We start from the raw sequence: 15,722 nt of genomic DNA on the forward strand, positions 1-15,722 counted from the left end.
CTGGAAAATCTGCATTTATATATATATATATATATATATATATATATATATATATATATATATATATATATATATATATATATATATATCCAACAGTGATTTAAACGGACGTAGGAAGCTCATCCGGCTTTTATTGTGATAGTTCCAACCGGATGTGCGTCCCTTTAATGTGTTCGTCTTGACCGTGGCCTGTCATCTGACTCTTTTCCTGTTGGAAGAGGAAAAAAAAAGTTTTGTAACCCCACCCTCTGCACTGACTGTAAGCACAGACGTAGAAGTGGTTCGAGGTCCTGACGAGTGAACACTGACCGAGGAAGAGGAATATGATAATAAGTTATGATGGAGTTATGGCGTTGTTTGGATACCGACTGGAAGCAGCAAACCGCCGAAGGGGACCGGGCCACGCGCTGAACCTCCGCTAGGAACCAACGGGATTTGTTTTTACTGCTGTTTGTCTTTGGAAAGTTCAGTCACACAGGTTTGGGATAGCTCTTCCTGTTACAGAGTCGGCTGTTCCTCCAGTGTTTCTGTTGTCATAAAGTCCTGCTCATTGTCAGACTGTAAGTATGGACACTGTGGAGCAATGGGATGCGGGATTTCCTGCGGGAGTGCCGCAAAGTTGTGGACACACACGCAAATTGGAAATGCGGGCTTAAACATGCTAACTGGTCAGCCCTGAAAAGTCGTCGTAAAACACTGGTTGGCTGGACTGAATGCTCCTTTCCTGCTATTCTTCTCTGCTTCTCAGCGCTTCCTGCTTGTGATGGCCACTGCACTTAATAGCTAAAAATACATAAAAAAGTCCAAATGTGTAGAGGGAGCTGCAGTTGCAACACTTGAAGTATTTACAACAAGTCCTTTTTTTTTTTTTCCTTCCAACATTCTTCATCTTTGTCATCAGAACTCAACAGGTGGCATTTTTAACTGAGAGAACAGAAGAGAAGAGAAGAGAAGAGAAGAGCTTATTTCCCCATAATGAGGTGATTCAAGAGCCTCTTAAATACAGGCCGGTGAAATGATATTGTGCCTAAACCATGTGTTGGGAAACCACACACCACATCACTTGAGAAGAGAGAATTTCAGTGGAGACAGTGCTGCCTTTCTGGGCTCTCAAACACTTGGCCATAATCAAACAAAAGCAATCTCTTGACTGACAAATGGAGAGCTTTGCTTTTAATGTGAAGGCGAATGAAAGACTCTTGCTGCTCAATTGTCTTTGAATCGTCTTCTGTAGCCCACTTGTTGGTCAAGCTTTTGAACACATTTCACTGGTCCCTGATGAACCAACAAGAAAGACAGGAAAGGGAGCAAGGTGCAATAAAGTACTCCTTTGTACTTTATTTTCAGACCCTTGGGGTGCAAAATCATATCCAGTCAAAACATCTGCTCGAGGCTCCATGGAGCCACTGAAGAACATATTCAGTCGTGGCCCACTGTCGAACTGGAAAAATTTAGAACAATCACAAAAAGGGAATTTCACCAACCCTGTTTGGACTGCCTTGTTTGACTATGAGGCATCATGTAAAGATGAGCTCACCTTGCGTAAAGGTGACCTGGTGGAAGTCCTGTCTCTGGACTCTGAGATATCAGGGGACGAGGGCTGGTGGGCAGGGAAGGTCAACAACAAGGTGGGCATCTTTCCATCGAACTATGGCTCCTTTAAGCCAAGTGGATATGGGAAACTTCCGGGCAGTGGCGTGGTTGGGGAGCTTGGCCCGGCAGTGGTTAGTGAGTTCGATCCAGAGGAGGTGGATTTTGGGGAACTGAGCCTGGAGGAGGTCATTGGAGTTGGAGGCTTTGGGAAGGTGTATCGCGGTACATGGAGAGGCGCGCTGGTTGCTGTGAAGGCCGCCCGCCAAGACCCAGATGAAGACATCAGTGTGACGGCGCAGAATGTGCGTCAGGAGGCGCGTTTGTTTTCCATGCTCACCCACCCCAACATCATCGCCCTGAAAGGTGTGTGTCTTCAGGAGCCCAACCTGTGCCTCATCATGGAGTACGCCTCAGGTGGGCCGCTGAGCCGGGCGTTGGCGGGCCGTCGCATCCCGCCCCACGTCTTGGTCAACTGGGCCGTGCAGATCGCCAGGGGCATGCTGTACCTGCACAGTGAGGCCATCGTCCCCGTCATCCATCGAGATCTCAAGTCCAACAACAGTAAGTTTACAGTCCAACAACACATTCATCGATCTTGGCTAGTTTGTCCCCACTCTGTCAAAGTTAGACAGATGAAGGGGGAGGCTGGACACATTTACTGGGGGTTTTCTGTGGCAACTTGGCCCTTGGCAGTGATGGAACATGGTGTAGCCTATATAATGCAGAGAACTGCACTGTGTTTACAAGGCCATATCTAGGACAAAGCCAATGTTTTTAACTCTTTCATCATAGAGGAAGGCCTGTTCTCCAGAATAACCATTAACTCTAACACCTCATTAATCAGGGATATTAATTGGTTTTGTACTCTAATGAATCAACATAACCCATAATTGGTACAGTGGATGTGTAAATATATCAGGAAATTTAGTTTAAGGTCTTAAAATAGTTTTTGAAAAGTTGTTAGTTTAGTTCTGGGATAAGTTTTTTTTATTTAAAGTAACAATTTGGCTTGTGTTTTTTGACAAAGAAACAAAGAAATTAAACCCCTTGTCACATTATTTGTGGATGTGAATAACCTATAATCCACTGCTACAGGTGAAAGACATCTTATTTACAGATTGGCTGATACTGGCCAACACTGGTGTTCAACCAGTATCTTGATGCACTCCTACATTTTAGCAGCAGAAAGGAAACTTGTATTGCCAGGTACATGTTTTAAAAACACTTCTAGTCATGCAACTGAACAAGCAGTCATAAATATTACCAGTATTAAAAGTACAACATGTCAACACCTCATGTAATAAAATCTCATTTGAAATACTTCTGTTAAAGTACCAGTTTAGATCAAAGTTTAAGTTCATGACAAAGCATTTATGAAGAACACTGGTGCAATCCTCTGGGAGCACAGCCCAGTCATGTGACTCTTGCAAAAGATAGACTGAGTGAACTAAGTGCAGAAACTGAAAGGCCTTCAACTATATATTGCTGCTAGAAACTAAAATGCCAAGCTTCCCTGGCAAAGGTCAGGAATTCAGGAGGAAGCTTTCCGTCCCTGCACCGTCTCAACTCGCACATTGGACTTTGATGCTGTCGGAGGGAGGGAGCAGGTGGGGAAAGGTCTTGCATTAGTGTTTTAGGCTCTAGCAACAGACACGTATGCACTGGACCTTGTCATTAAAGCGACAGCGGAGAGATGCGCTGCTGATAAAGCTTTCTGTCCTCCATTTTTGAAGTGATACAAGTGCTTGTTTTAGCTCTAACGGTGCTCTTAGCCAACTTAAACTCCCAGCCACCTGAATTTTCCAGCCACATCCCCTCTGTTATTATCATTCTTGTGATGCGACATATAATCCCTGTCAGCTCTCTGACTGTATTTGCTACAGCCCAAATGATTTTCCTCAGCTCTTAACTAGATCCCACCCCAAAATAGAAAAAAAAGTTAGCCTGTTATTTAATGCTCCAAAACAATAGACACTATAGGCCTCTGAGAATATGACCTTGGTGAGGAACTCTGTGAGAACCCCTCCCCGTTTCAAGGTTTGTTTGAAGCAAAGATTCCTTATTCAGCACATCGTAGGAATACATTTCTTCCAGATTCCTTTTAGCATTCCCATCATTTTCAGTTTGGACCATGTTTTCTGCCATAGAGCTGTTTCTGTTTGTCTGCTCGCTGACCGTTAAGCACCTTGTTATACTTCTTCTCTTTCCCCTTTCCCATCCCTTTCTTATCTTCACCCCTGTGTTGGCTTCACCCCTACCAAGACCTTGGATCTCCTGCTGTGCAAAAAAGAAGAGTTATGTTAATATAGTGTTTGTACATGAGGCAGGCCCAAAGTGAACACAATCCCTCTCTCTGTGTGCTGGGAGATTGTATCACTCTCCTGCCTCCTCCTGCCTCTTGTTTTTTAATTCTCTGAATCTTTGTCCCTGGCCTGCCCCTACATGTCTCCATACAGCCATAACCCTGTTGTGCCACTGAGCAATATCCTGTTGTGATGGCGGAGTGAGGGGAGGGGGGAGTGAGAGGAGGCGGATAGGAGCGGCGGGGAGGGAGGGAGGGGAGGTCATTTCAAAAGAAGCTCTGTCAGTTTGACAATAATGTGCCGCACTGTAACTGAAGTGCTGACAGGTTTACTGCACAGGTGCACCAGCATCTCGCCATAGGAGAGAACGCAGCGCGATGCTCGGCTTAATAAAAAAACATCTCATACGACTGATGGATTGTGCATTTCTTGGGCCCTGAGGTTCATAGCACAAAATGTACTGAGGCTTCAATGCTAAACCTCAGGTTATGGAGTCAGTTCCTCAGACTAATGGTGGAAGTTCTTCTTTCTAGAGTTGCAATTTTGCACCGGCGCTCTGCAGTCGCATACAGAGGACTCTGTCAAAGAGGAATTCTAACTGTAGCCCCAAATGAATCGTAATGTAATGCTGTAGAGAGGTGTGTTCATTTTATTACGTTATAGATATTGGTAAAATGTGTCACAGTGTTGTCTCTATTATTAATGAAGCATTGTGATACTACAGGGCAAAGTTATAATAGTTTTGGATTTTTCATTATAGTTTAGTTTTATTTAGTTTTGACTTTTTTTTCTCTAATTCAGTTAGTTTTAATTCATTTTTAGAGCAGGTTTGCTAGTTTTTATTAGTTTTAATTTTTTTCTAAATGCTTAGTTTTAGTTTAGTTTTAGTATTAGCTTTAATTTTTTCATATCTTTTATTTTGCCATCGTATTCAAAGAAATCCCATACAGGACTCTGCTGCTTTCTCCCAGCTTTAAAGAGTTGGGACGAGAGGCTCTACACGACAAATCACGAGAAGTGACGGACGGGGAAGTGCCGTACGGTGCCAGCAGCTAAAATTGCTAGAGTGAAATAAATCAATTTCATATCAGTCTGACATTGACAAAAACGAAAATGAAGGGAATTTTATCTATAATTTTGATATGTTTTAGTTAGTTTTGTAAGCACACAGTACAGTTTCAGTTAGTTATGCTTTTTTTTTCTTTTAATTATAGTTTTTATTTATTTCAGTTAACAAAAATGTTATTTCAATTCTAGTTTTGGTCATTTCGTTAGTTGTCATTAACAATAATAACCTTGCTACAGGGTTATTAAAAAAGAATGAACCGATTTCATTACGCAATATTTTAATAAGGAAAAGCAATAGAAAACTCCAGCTAAGTCACAAATATTCTACTCACAATCAACTGTTATTTCCTGTCTTACGAGTGTTCAGTGTTGCCACCACCTGCAGCACGAACAACATCAATTCCATAAGAGAATTCCTCCCAGATGCGTATCAGCATATCACGATCCATTGAGTTATTTGCTGTTGTTATTCGATGTAGAAGTGCAACTGATTAATCGATTAGGTGCTTGAAGCGAATGCAAAAATTCACGATTCGATTAATCTACTCGAATTGATTGAAGGGAAATATTCTATTGCAGTTTTCCTGAACTGAAGCTTCTTTGTGCGTCACAATAAGTGTCCATGTGAAACACAACAGTGGAACCAATGTTTAACAGCAGAGAAATGAAGGAAACAAAGCTTTGATTCAGGAGAATTGGGGTTGAATGATTTTTTTGGATCACTTTGAGTCGATTAATCGGTTGCAGCTCTAATTTGATGTTTAAGGTCATCGAGGTTAGTGGGTAGCGGTGGAACATAAACGTAAACTTTTACATATCTCAACAAAAAAAATCACACACAGTAAGGTCAGGGGATCTCACAGGCCAAGCACAAAGAGCAAGATCTTGGGCCCCCTTCTGACCAATCCATCACTGGGGCACTTTCTCATTTAAAAAAGCTCAAACTTAGAAAACTCCTCTTTCAAATGGTCACTGACTCATTCCATGACGATGCTTGAGAACTGAAGCAATGTGTCATGAAATCGGTTCATTCTTTTTGAATAATGCTGTACATAGAAGACTTGTGTTTTTCAGTGTGAACTTTGCATTTTTGAGCTTTAAAAGAGTTATTTGTTTTTCAAAGCAACATCCTGTGACTTACAATACAACTCAGTTATCTCTGCTTTTAGCAAATAAACAGTCACTGCACAAACCCTAAATAATCTCAATTTGGAATAATTTTCTGTACAGTGTTAATTGTCAATATTTGTAATAAATGAACAAACATTGTCGAGTAACATTGTCAGTAACTTTATACTTCTATAAGCTAGTACTACATTGCCATCTTACCAGTGTAGAAGAAAGATTACAAGTTTAGCATTGGATTTTATTGCTTTACACATTGAGAGTTGGCAGTGATGACTGTCTTTATCTTTTTTTCTTTGACGCTGAACATTTCTTATGTTGACAGGTCGTGGTACTGATATTGGTTGTTTTTATGAAAAGCATCAACCATCATTTTGCTTAGGGGTTGCTGTTGCATTTCTATTTCACTACCTGTCTTTCCACTATAAATAAAATGAGGTTAGAATTGAATTGGTGAGTAAAACCACACACCTCCTCTTTCACCTTGAGAACAGGGTCTGAGAGCAGATTCAAGGCTACAGCGGTTTCTGCGTTGTAGATTTGAACATATTTCTGCAACACAACACACTGACATCTTGTAATGTTTTTAACAGATAGCCAAAATTATCTTTAGAGTAGAAATATTACCATTGGCGCTACATTTCAGCAGTTTCCTTCTAGGATTAATAAAGTCTTCTGATTCTGAAATACTGCACATAAAGTTTCACTGTAACAAAATGTAAAAGGAGAGTTGTGATAATTCTTCTGATGGCACTGAGATCAAACTACAGATAAAATAATTCTGAAAAATTGCCATTTTTTTGTAACAAAATATTCACTCTACTATTTTTTTCATCTCTGTACTTGCAGATTTTCATATTTTTGTGGAGTTAATTCAACTTCCTTGTATTGACTGTTCTAAAACAATGTGTTGTGAATCCCAAGTGCAAACCTCAAGTCACATTGTCATCACTTTTGCATTATTATAAGTGAATATGAAACGGAACAATCAGCATTCCTGCCAATGTCGTGACTAATGTCACAACAGCAGTATCTCTCAAAGTAACGATGACAGATAAGAAGAGTTTTTAGAGTCGAGTTGTTTTTGCCTTTGTTCAACCATAAAATTATTCCTATGGGAACGGTAGAGAATGGCCGCCAGCGCAATCCTACATTGACCAGAGGTTTACTTTTGTTCATTAGGGCCAGCTGTAAGAGTGATTGATTAACATGTGAATATTCATTATCCCTGAAGGGCTTGTAAACAAGAGCCAAGAGTTGCCGTTGTAGCTAATGACCAGCGGAGCGCATTGGCCCGTTCGGAAGATGCTGATTAAACAGGATCATTGAAGAAAGTGCATGGTGGGGCACTTGGGTCGAAGCCAGAGGCCATAACTGGAATTCCACCGAAAGTAAATACAGAGCAGCGAGTAGAACAGCCTCTTTCTCTCACTGTTGTGTCTGTATGGCTGGGGATGAGACCTAATTTAAGCTCTCGCAGCCTTACTCTTGATAATATCCTTTCACATGCACATGTTATGCATTCACTTGCTTTCGGTCTTTATGCAAAAGAGTTTGCAACACATACCCATGCAGCCACTGAACGCAATTAAAAAGCATCTCATTTTCACTGCGATCCATCTGTTTGCTGATCGGCGAGCTAATTAGCTGTATTTTAACAACTTGTCTGCAGATGTCAATGTAAGCCACTGTAGATGCTAAACAGTGCAACCCCAGTCCCAACACTATTAAAACCCTGTCATCCCTGGGCTTCTAAATACATCAAAATATTTCAGAGTCAGTGTTTATATTGGATTGTTGGTACCTCTACCTACACTCAGTCACTGTCAGCCACTCAGTTGGTGGGAGGTAAATCCCGAAGTCTTTAAACTGTCTTAAAACAAATAATTGCATATGAAATAAACAGTGATTTGTGTAATTGCCCTGACATGCTTCCCGGCTGTGAAAATGGATGACTAATAAGGATTTTAGTTGTACTATAATTTGAGGTTGTTATCAGGTGTAAACACAAAATGAACATATTATCACCACATGACATTGCAGGAAACAGTTACGTGGTTGTGCAGTCAGCTGACAGAGCAACAGTAGCATTATTTTAGAATAACTGCCGTTTTGTGTCTGTGTCGAATACAGTATCCATGTTCAGTTGCGTAACGTGTCTGAAGTTGTCTGTCTGCTTTTGTTTTATGCTGGGTAGGTTTCTTTCCCTCTTTCTTTCTTTTGTTCTTTTTCTTTTTAAAAAAACTATGAATTTTAAAGTTTTGCATGTCACACATTAAGACAAAAATAGACACAAAAAACTAACACAAGGTTTATATAAGAGTACTTATAAAACCCAAAGATAAACATGAACACAAGTAAGCTTAAAAAAAAAAAGAAAAAAAAAAAGAAAAACACAAAACTTCAACACACAAAATAAAATACACACAATTACAAACAATGAGGCTGTCAATGTCACGGTTAAATGTCCACCTAAATATGCCAATCTCAGAAGAGTAGGCGCTCATTAGGGGTTATCTAAACTTTTATGTGCTCCAAGATGGGCTTCCATACACTGTAAAATTTATGTGGGGTTCCTGACACCTCATATCTCAACTTTTTAATGTGAAGTATTCCAATAAATTCTCTCAGCCAAACTTCAAACATAGGCGGAAAGTCAGATTTCCATAATTTTAACCCTTTCATCTATGAATTATGAGAACCTTAATCAAGATTTTTTTTTTCCCGAGTGTTTTTATTCCTCTTTAGGCATAAAAAAACCCCAATGTGATTTAAATGTTTTTATGAACTTATTTTTCATGGAGTAACAAAAACGTCTACTCAGCTGGACACCATTCGTTTAATTTTTGAAGCAAAGAAACATGCATTTACGGTCATACTGAGTGAAAACTATGAAATATATTTTTTTAATGCTACTATTCTGATGTTTTCTCACATTTTAACATACTATAATACTAGCTATTACTCAGATAATATGCAAAAACAACTTTTTGTTTTGAAAGAAACTGTTCATTTCAGTCTAATTGACTTACAGTTAAATATGTGACTGCAAATCAGGTTTATCAAGAACATAATGTAAAGTTACAGTAATGGTATGAAGTGCAGTGTGTGGGATGATGCATAAGTGTCCACTGTGTTGGTTGATGTACAAGTAAAACAACAAAATCCATGAATATGCAAGAGAACAGCTGTAGAATAACTGTCCACTGTAGCATGAAAGGGTCAAGATACATTTCTTGGCAATGACCATACCATAAGCCAGCATAGTGCGGAATTTTCTACCCTTAGTCTCCCATGTGCTAGAAATGCCAAACAAAGCAGCTTCGGGGTCAGGGTCAAGATTTACTTGTCTGTCTTTCTTTTTCTGCTGGAAGATGAAGTTAAAACCAAACCAGAATGATAACGTCACAGGCTTCAAAACCAAAGCTTGACAATGCTTTGAAGGTTAATTGCTACGTGTGCACTCATTTACCTTAAACAAAGACATGACCTATTGTTTAAAAATACGCAGAAATATTAAAATAGTGCAGCTTAAAATATTCTGTTGTTGACAGTATATTTTGAGTCTCTTCCTCGCTTCGGAGTAGATCTCAGTCGTAGCTTTTAACCATCATCCTTACTCTGTCAGTTATCTGCACAAAGCCTTCATAGACCCAAAAACAGCTATAGGCATCGCCGCATGCCATAAACCTCTGCAGAGGCTTTAGTTAGAGCTGGTGGGGAAAGTGCCAAGCTAAGCACTTACTGGGCTGGAACTCACAGGCCTTTTTCAGGAAGAAGCCACAGTTAGATCTTGGATCAACATGTCCTTTTTTTTTTTTTTCCACGAGTGGACAAACATCTGATACATCCCTCTACCAGCATGTTTTTCATTCAGGGCCCCCTGTGCCCCGCACTGCAGCACACTCAAAACATCCCCTGTATGTGTGAGTGTATGGACTGCAGGGTGTGTGACGTTTGCATGTGTGTGGCGAACTGCACTCCCGTTACGGCTGCACTAAGATGCACGCTCAGTCTCAACATTCCCCAGTTCAGGAGGAATTATGAGGGCAGTTTAAACATTTTGTTACTTAAGAATAGGACCGTAATCCTGATGGCATGAACCTGCGTTTTGTTATCCTTACACATGTGCGGTTTAAGTGATATGCGAACCAATAATGCTAGAGCGCTGGTTATTAGAGAGAGGCAGAACCAGATAAAAAATTCATATCTACAGATCTAAATTTAACAGCCAGAGTATCAGCAGTATCAGTCTTGCCTTTTGCTGTTGTTTTGCCAGGGTGATTTTTATTTTTTTCTATTGACAACCACATACTTTACCTCCAATCACCAAAGCCAGCGGTGGTTGTAAAACATATACAGGAGTCTTAAAACAGCACTGGCACAGAACAGTGCATATATGGAGCTTGTTTTTATGGAACTGCAGGGAGATGTTTCCCTCCCACGCCAAGATAACACCTTGTCTGTATTATGTCTTATGAAATATACATGCTTTGATAATTTTTGTTGTATCGAAGGCTCGACAGGAACGGGCGACATTTTTATAGAGGCGTCATTTTGTGTCTTTACCAAATGAAAATGTGATTTAGATATATATAAATTGCAGAAACAGTCCTACTAGAAAGGAGCTAAATATATAACAAAATTGTCTTGAATTAAGGAAAAAATATCTGCTAATCTCTACATCACTTAAAACCAGAGTAAAATTGTAAAGAACTAAAAAAAATCACAACATTTAAGCAAGTTCTCCTCATTACTAGCCACTAAACACAGGTATTTTAGATCAACATAATATTTTGGAACTGTACAAGTGGTTTCACACTTAAAACAAAGAAAATCATTTTATTTGTTTACTGGGATGTTTTACAAACCAGTTTATCCTTTCGCTGGTTCAAGGTCCTGTATGTTAGGTTTAGGCGCATTTAGGATAATCTAATTACATGAATGTGAGATAATATTCATGATTGTGTTTGCATAAGAGCATAATTAAGTGAAAATATGAATTGTAGTGTCTGCAGAGGTGCCATCTTCTTGGCTATTTTCTTTTTATTTTGGCAGGTGTTCAGGTGTGCTACTGTCACTAAGTTTGAGCATCAACCAGAGTAAATGTCCCTTTAACCTCTTCATTCCCACTGCATTGCCGATTGCCATTTTGAATAAAATGCATTAAAGTTTCTACAGTGAAATTTGTCAATATAGGCAGGCTATACCTTGTTGGAATGCTTCGATTCTCCATTTTATAGTATTTCTGAGAAACCAGAATTAGTGAATGAATCATCTGGATTGCGACTGAAGCAAAAGGAACTAGTGTATGAGTTCAAGCTGTATTTTAGCCACATACTAAAAATGAGCATTTCCTGAACCCAGAGGTTATTATCTTTCAAATGAGGTGTCAGTGATTAATTTTGGCCTTGTGGTTCTTCAGTTATACGCTTTGGAACTTGGTTTATAGGTATAAATAAATGGAAATTAGCTGGGAAGGAATGGATTAACTAAAAAGTCTAGAATGAACTCATGAAATGGGGCCAGCCACCATGGGGGAGGGTGAGACTGGGGGCATTTGGTGTGTTCTAATCTGCAACGTCACCACTAGATGCCAGTAAATATTATACTGAACCCTTAACCAAGTTGTGATTTTTACATAAAAAGAAAAGTTATTTAAGGTGGACTTGATATTCTGAAATGTAGAAGCTGTTCAAGTGGTTTCACTGTTAAAATTAAACAATCATGTTCCACCACTGCAACTGTTTTTATGTTGATATAAATTATTTGTTAAATCCAGCTCAATTTTGCCTTATTAAAGCTTATAAAGGTTCACTACCTGTGCCATCTAGGGTTCTTTTTACCCAAAGTAAGATTTTGTGGCTCTAAGTGTAGGTGGAGTGAAGGTCTGGGGCTGTCACTGCTGTCTCACGATTAGGTTAATGACCATGTTAATAGATGCCATGAGAGAAAACGAATAGAAGACAGAAAGAATGAAATCCTGACACCAGCGTTTTTCTGTGAACGCTTTGAACATTTAGCCATTAATGCTGCCATGAGAGGCCAGCTGTCAAGATTTCATACTAAAAGCATATGCAGAATACATTACGTAACTGTGTCTGACTGATTACCTGCACAAATGTCCTTAAATAGAATGGCTTTAAAACCTTGTGTGGAAAAGATGTATATATTCTGGGTCAGATAGCAACATATAGCATATTTATGAGACATAAAAGAGTTACATTTATGATCCAAAAGGTGCTGAAAGCCTGATTTTATGGTACTACTTCATTATTGGTTTAATAGAAGCAGCTTTTAGACGTAGCTCCTGGGTCCATGCAGATAAACACTGGACATTAGTCAGATTGTGGAGTGGACCTTCAGTTTTTGTTTAATTACAGCCACAAATGCACACATCGGAGGATCTGCGTTGCATATTATATGTACGTGTGCTTCTCTGGCAGCAACTGAGAGACACGATGAATGATGAAAAGCACATTGGGATTGTTGGATTGTCTATGCATGTTTTCACAGGCTCTGTGGGGCATGCATTCTTTATGTAAATGGTACATTTATAGATCTGGTTGACCAGCTTTGGGGTACAGGATATGTTTTAGATTTTGGATTGCACATATTTAAAAAATACAGAGATCAGGGCAGTTAGCGTCAGAAAATAAACCTAGAAAAGAGCACTAACAGAAAAAAAGAAGACCTAATTTATCCATATAACTTGGCGGATAAGTTCACCTCTTTCAGGGTGCAATAAGAGCATATTTTTGCATCCAATCTGCATAAATATCTTCATTCAGTGGAAGGTGTAACCTCAGAAGTCAAGTGTAGCAGAAAGTGCTTCATAATGAAGCACCTTGACTTTAAACATGGCTGTATCTCAGCTCCATTTTGCTGACTGGCAGATTGGGGTATGCCTGGGCTCTACTGACAGCGAGTCGATGGGGGTCAGAGGGTTTCACAGTGTGTGTCAGCGGGTGATAAGGCAGAGGGGAGTTTGCCGGTCTAACTCGGCTTACCCTGGTGTTTCCCTGCTGCTTTTAAACATCTGTAGGTCTTAGCATCCCACTGGACTGAGCAGAACAGATCAGATGCGGAGATTTACACACGAATGGTCATAAAATTTCGCTTTTATAGGTTGGTATTTTCTTAGATCAGAGCTTCGGGGACTTGTTAATCATATGGAGGTGGTTTTGAATTTTTAAAGCAGTTTTATATGCAGGTAAGTGGCCCCTATGAGCCACCGCCATGACGCTAACAATGAACTGCACACGCTGGAATCCAAGGCTTCCTGTATCTTGTATGAGTTTCCTGTGTTTTGACAATCTATAGAGGATATTGTAGAGGTTTATTTTTCTGTTAGGTCAAGGATGGCCTTCTACAGTGGTTTATTTCTATATTACAGATAGGTACTATGCTTTACACAGCTCCAACACTGAGCTCTAACACACTTTTATTTAGCAGAAGCAATAAAATCACTTTTGTATCAGTCGTCTTTAGATAATGACTGCATCCCTGAAGATTATCTTTTACTTAACATAAACATGGAAGAAAAAAGTTCAAACCTGACAGCTGGTTTGTTTACATGTTCCCATACACACACAACATTAACACACCAGGAAAACTCACTGTTAACACAAGTGAAGCCACTGCAGCTGCTGTTGTGGAATAAGAAGTAGCTACAGCACAGCAACTCTTTCAGAAATTGCAAATTACATTTGATTGAACAAATTAGAAGCATTTTGTCATTTGTTGCGATTTAGAGGTTAAAGTGTGTTTTTGAACTTCAGTCAGAGCCAGGTTAGCTGTGACCACCAGGTTTTTATGCTTAGCTAGGCTCAGTATTAACTCAACAAACCTGAGATTTATACTAATCTTCTGACCTCACTACCACAAAGAAAGCTATTAAGTGCATAGATTAGGAGTCTTTCATTTCCTCAAGAAGAAAGGAAAGCTTCAACTAAAACTGATAAAAGTATGCATGAGTTAACATATTGCACCATATTCGTCTCTGGGCAAAAAGTCATAAGCCAGTGTAGTAATCATTGTTTACATGTCTGCTGTGTTTGTCTTGATGTGCTCTTATCTTTATGAGACTATTTTCTGTCTGCAGTTTACAGTATGTACGTGTATATTGACATGTGACCACACACCCACACTTTATCATTAAGAGTGTGTTGTGTGAGCAGGATGAGTGAGGGGGCAGAACAACAGAACCGCAGGGGAGGAGGACAAAGAAGAAGAAGAAAAAAAGAAAAAAGACAAGCAGACACTGGAAGGTCAGAGCGCACAGGAAGTGGAGAGGTTTCCAGAACTCTGCTGGAGTGAAATCTGTTGTTGTTATTTCCCTTCTTTAGTCTGAACCCTCATCCTCAACTTGGACTTCTTTTCTCACCATGCAGATCAAGGAATACTAAATATATGTATTTTTCTTTATTATCTAATAGATGTGAAACATATTTATGCAAATTATCAATGGGCCTGGGTTGATCCTTTTGTCTGTGTCATGTTTAATCTGAATTAGATACAGGGGTTGGAGAAAATAATGGAAACACCTTAAAAAATCAACAAAATATAATTTAATATGGTGTAGGTCCGCCTTTTGCGGCAATTACAGCCTCAGTTCTCCGAGGTATTGATTCATACAACTTGTGAATTGTTTCCAAAGGAATTTTAAGCCATTCTTCAGTTAGAATACCCTCCAACTCTTTTAGAGACGATGGCGGTGGAAATCGACGTCTTACTTGAATCTCTAAAACTGACCATAAATGCTCAATAATGTTGAGGTCTGGGGACTGTACCGGCCATACGAGATGCTCAACTTCATTAGAATGTTCCTCATGCCATTCTTTAACAATTCTAGCTGTATGGATTGGGGCATTATCATCTTGAGGTGAAGGTGTTTCCATTATTTTGTCCAACCCCTGTATTTTTGTAAACAGAAAAAAAAGTTGTGAGGATCTAGATCAGTATTCAACCTTTTTTGACTGGTGACCCCATTTTAACATCACAAATTTCTGGCGACCCCAGACATTCAAAACGGAGACTTTTTTTTGTTGCCAAAATTAATTTGTTTCTAACCATGTTATAGTTTGCTATACTATGTTGCAAATAAACGTTAATTTTAGACGACATTTACTCTATATAATGTATATTATTGGGGATGGAGGCAGAAAAGCCAGGTGTAGATTACTGCACAAAGTGAGAATTTTATTTTCCTTGGTCAGGATATGTACAGTCAGTACAGTTTGTATTTACAAGGCTGACAGTACTAAAAAACAATAACTCAAACTATGAATTCTGAAAGAGCTGTAGCATCTTAAACCGACCACAATGAACATTTGAAAGATAAACAATACCACATTGCTTCAGTTTCAGCTTCAGAGTTTGTCTTTTATGTATTGTGATTGTCTCTCTCAACTCACCATATATTTTTATTAGTAAGTTTTTGTTTTTTGTTTTTATCAATTTCTAGAAATTTCAGGCGACCCCATTTGAATTCCAGGCAACCCCACATGGTGTCCTGACCCCAAGGTTGAAAAACACCGATCTAGATGCTGTTTTAGATGTTCACCAAGGATAAGGAATGCTGATCATTGATGTAGTTTGTAGATTTTTGACTCCTTAAATTGGCACATGATC

General features: G+C 39.3%; 1 protein-coding gene across 1 annotated transcript in view; it reads left to right on the forward strand.

The window, feature by feature from the left end:
- Nucleotides 1-270: 270 nt before the first annotated feature.
- LOC115438585 (mitogen-activated protein kinase kinase kinase 11) overlaps nt 271-15,722 on the forward strand; it is a 76,761-nt gene continuing 61,309 nt past the window's right edge. The window contains exon 1 of the mRNA XM_030162286.1: nt 271-2,154. Coding sequence (XP_030018146.1) covers nt 1,398-2,154 — 757 coding nt within the window. The 5' untranslated portion in view covers nt 271-1,397. The remainder of the gene's footprint in view (nt 2,155-15,722) is intronic.

Source organism: Sphaeramia orbicularis, chromosome 18 (genome assembly GCF_902148855.1).
Source record: "Sphaeramia orbicularis chromosome 18, fSphaOr1.1, whole genome shotgun sequence".
Lineage (NCBI taxonomy): Eukaryota > Metazoa > Chordata > Actinopteri > Kurtiformes > Apogonidae > Sphaeramia > Sphaeramia orbicularis.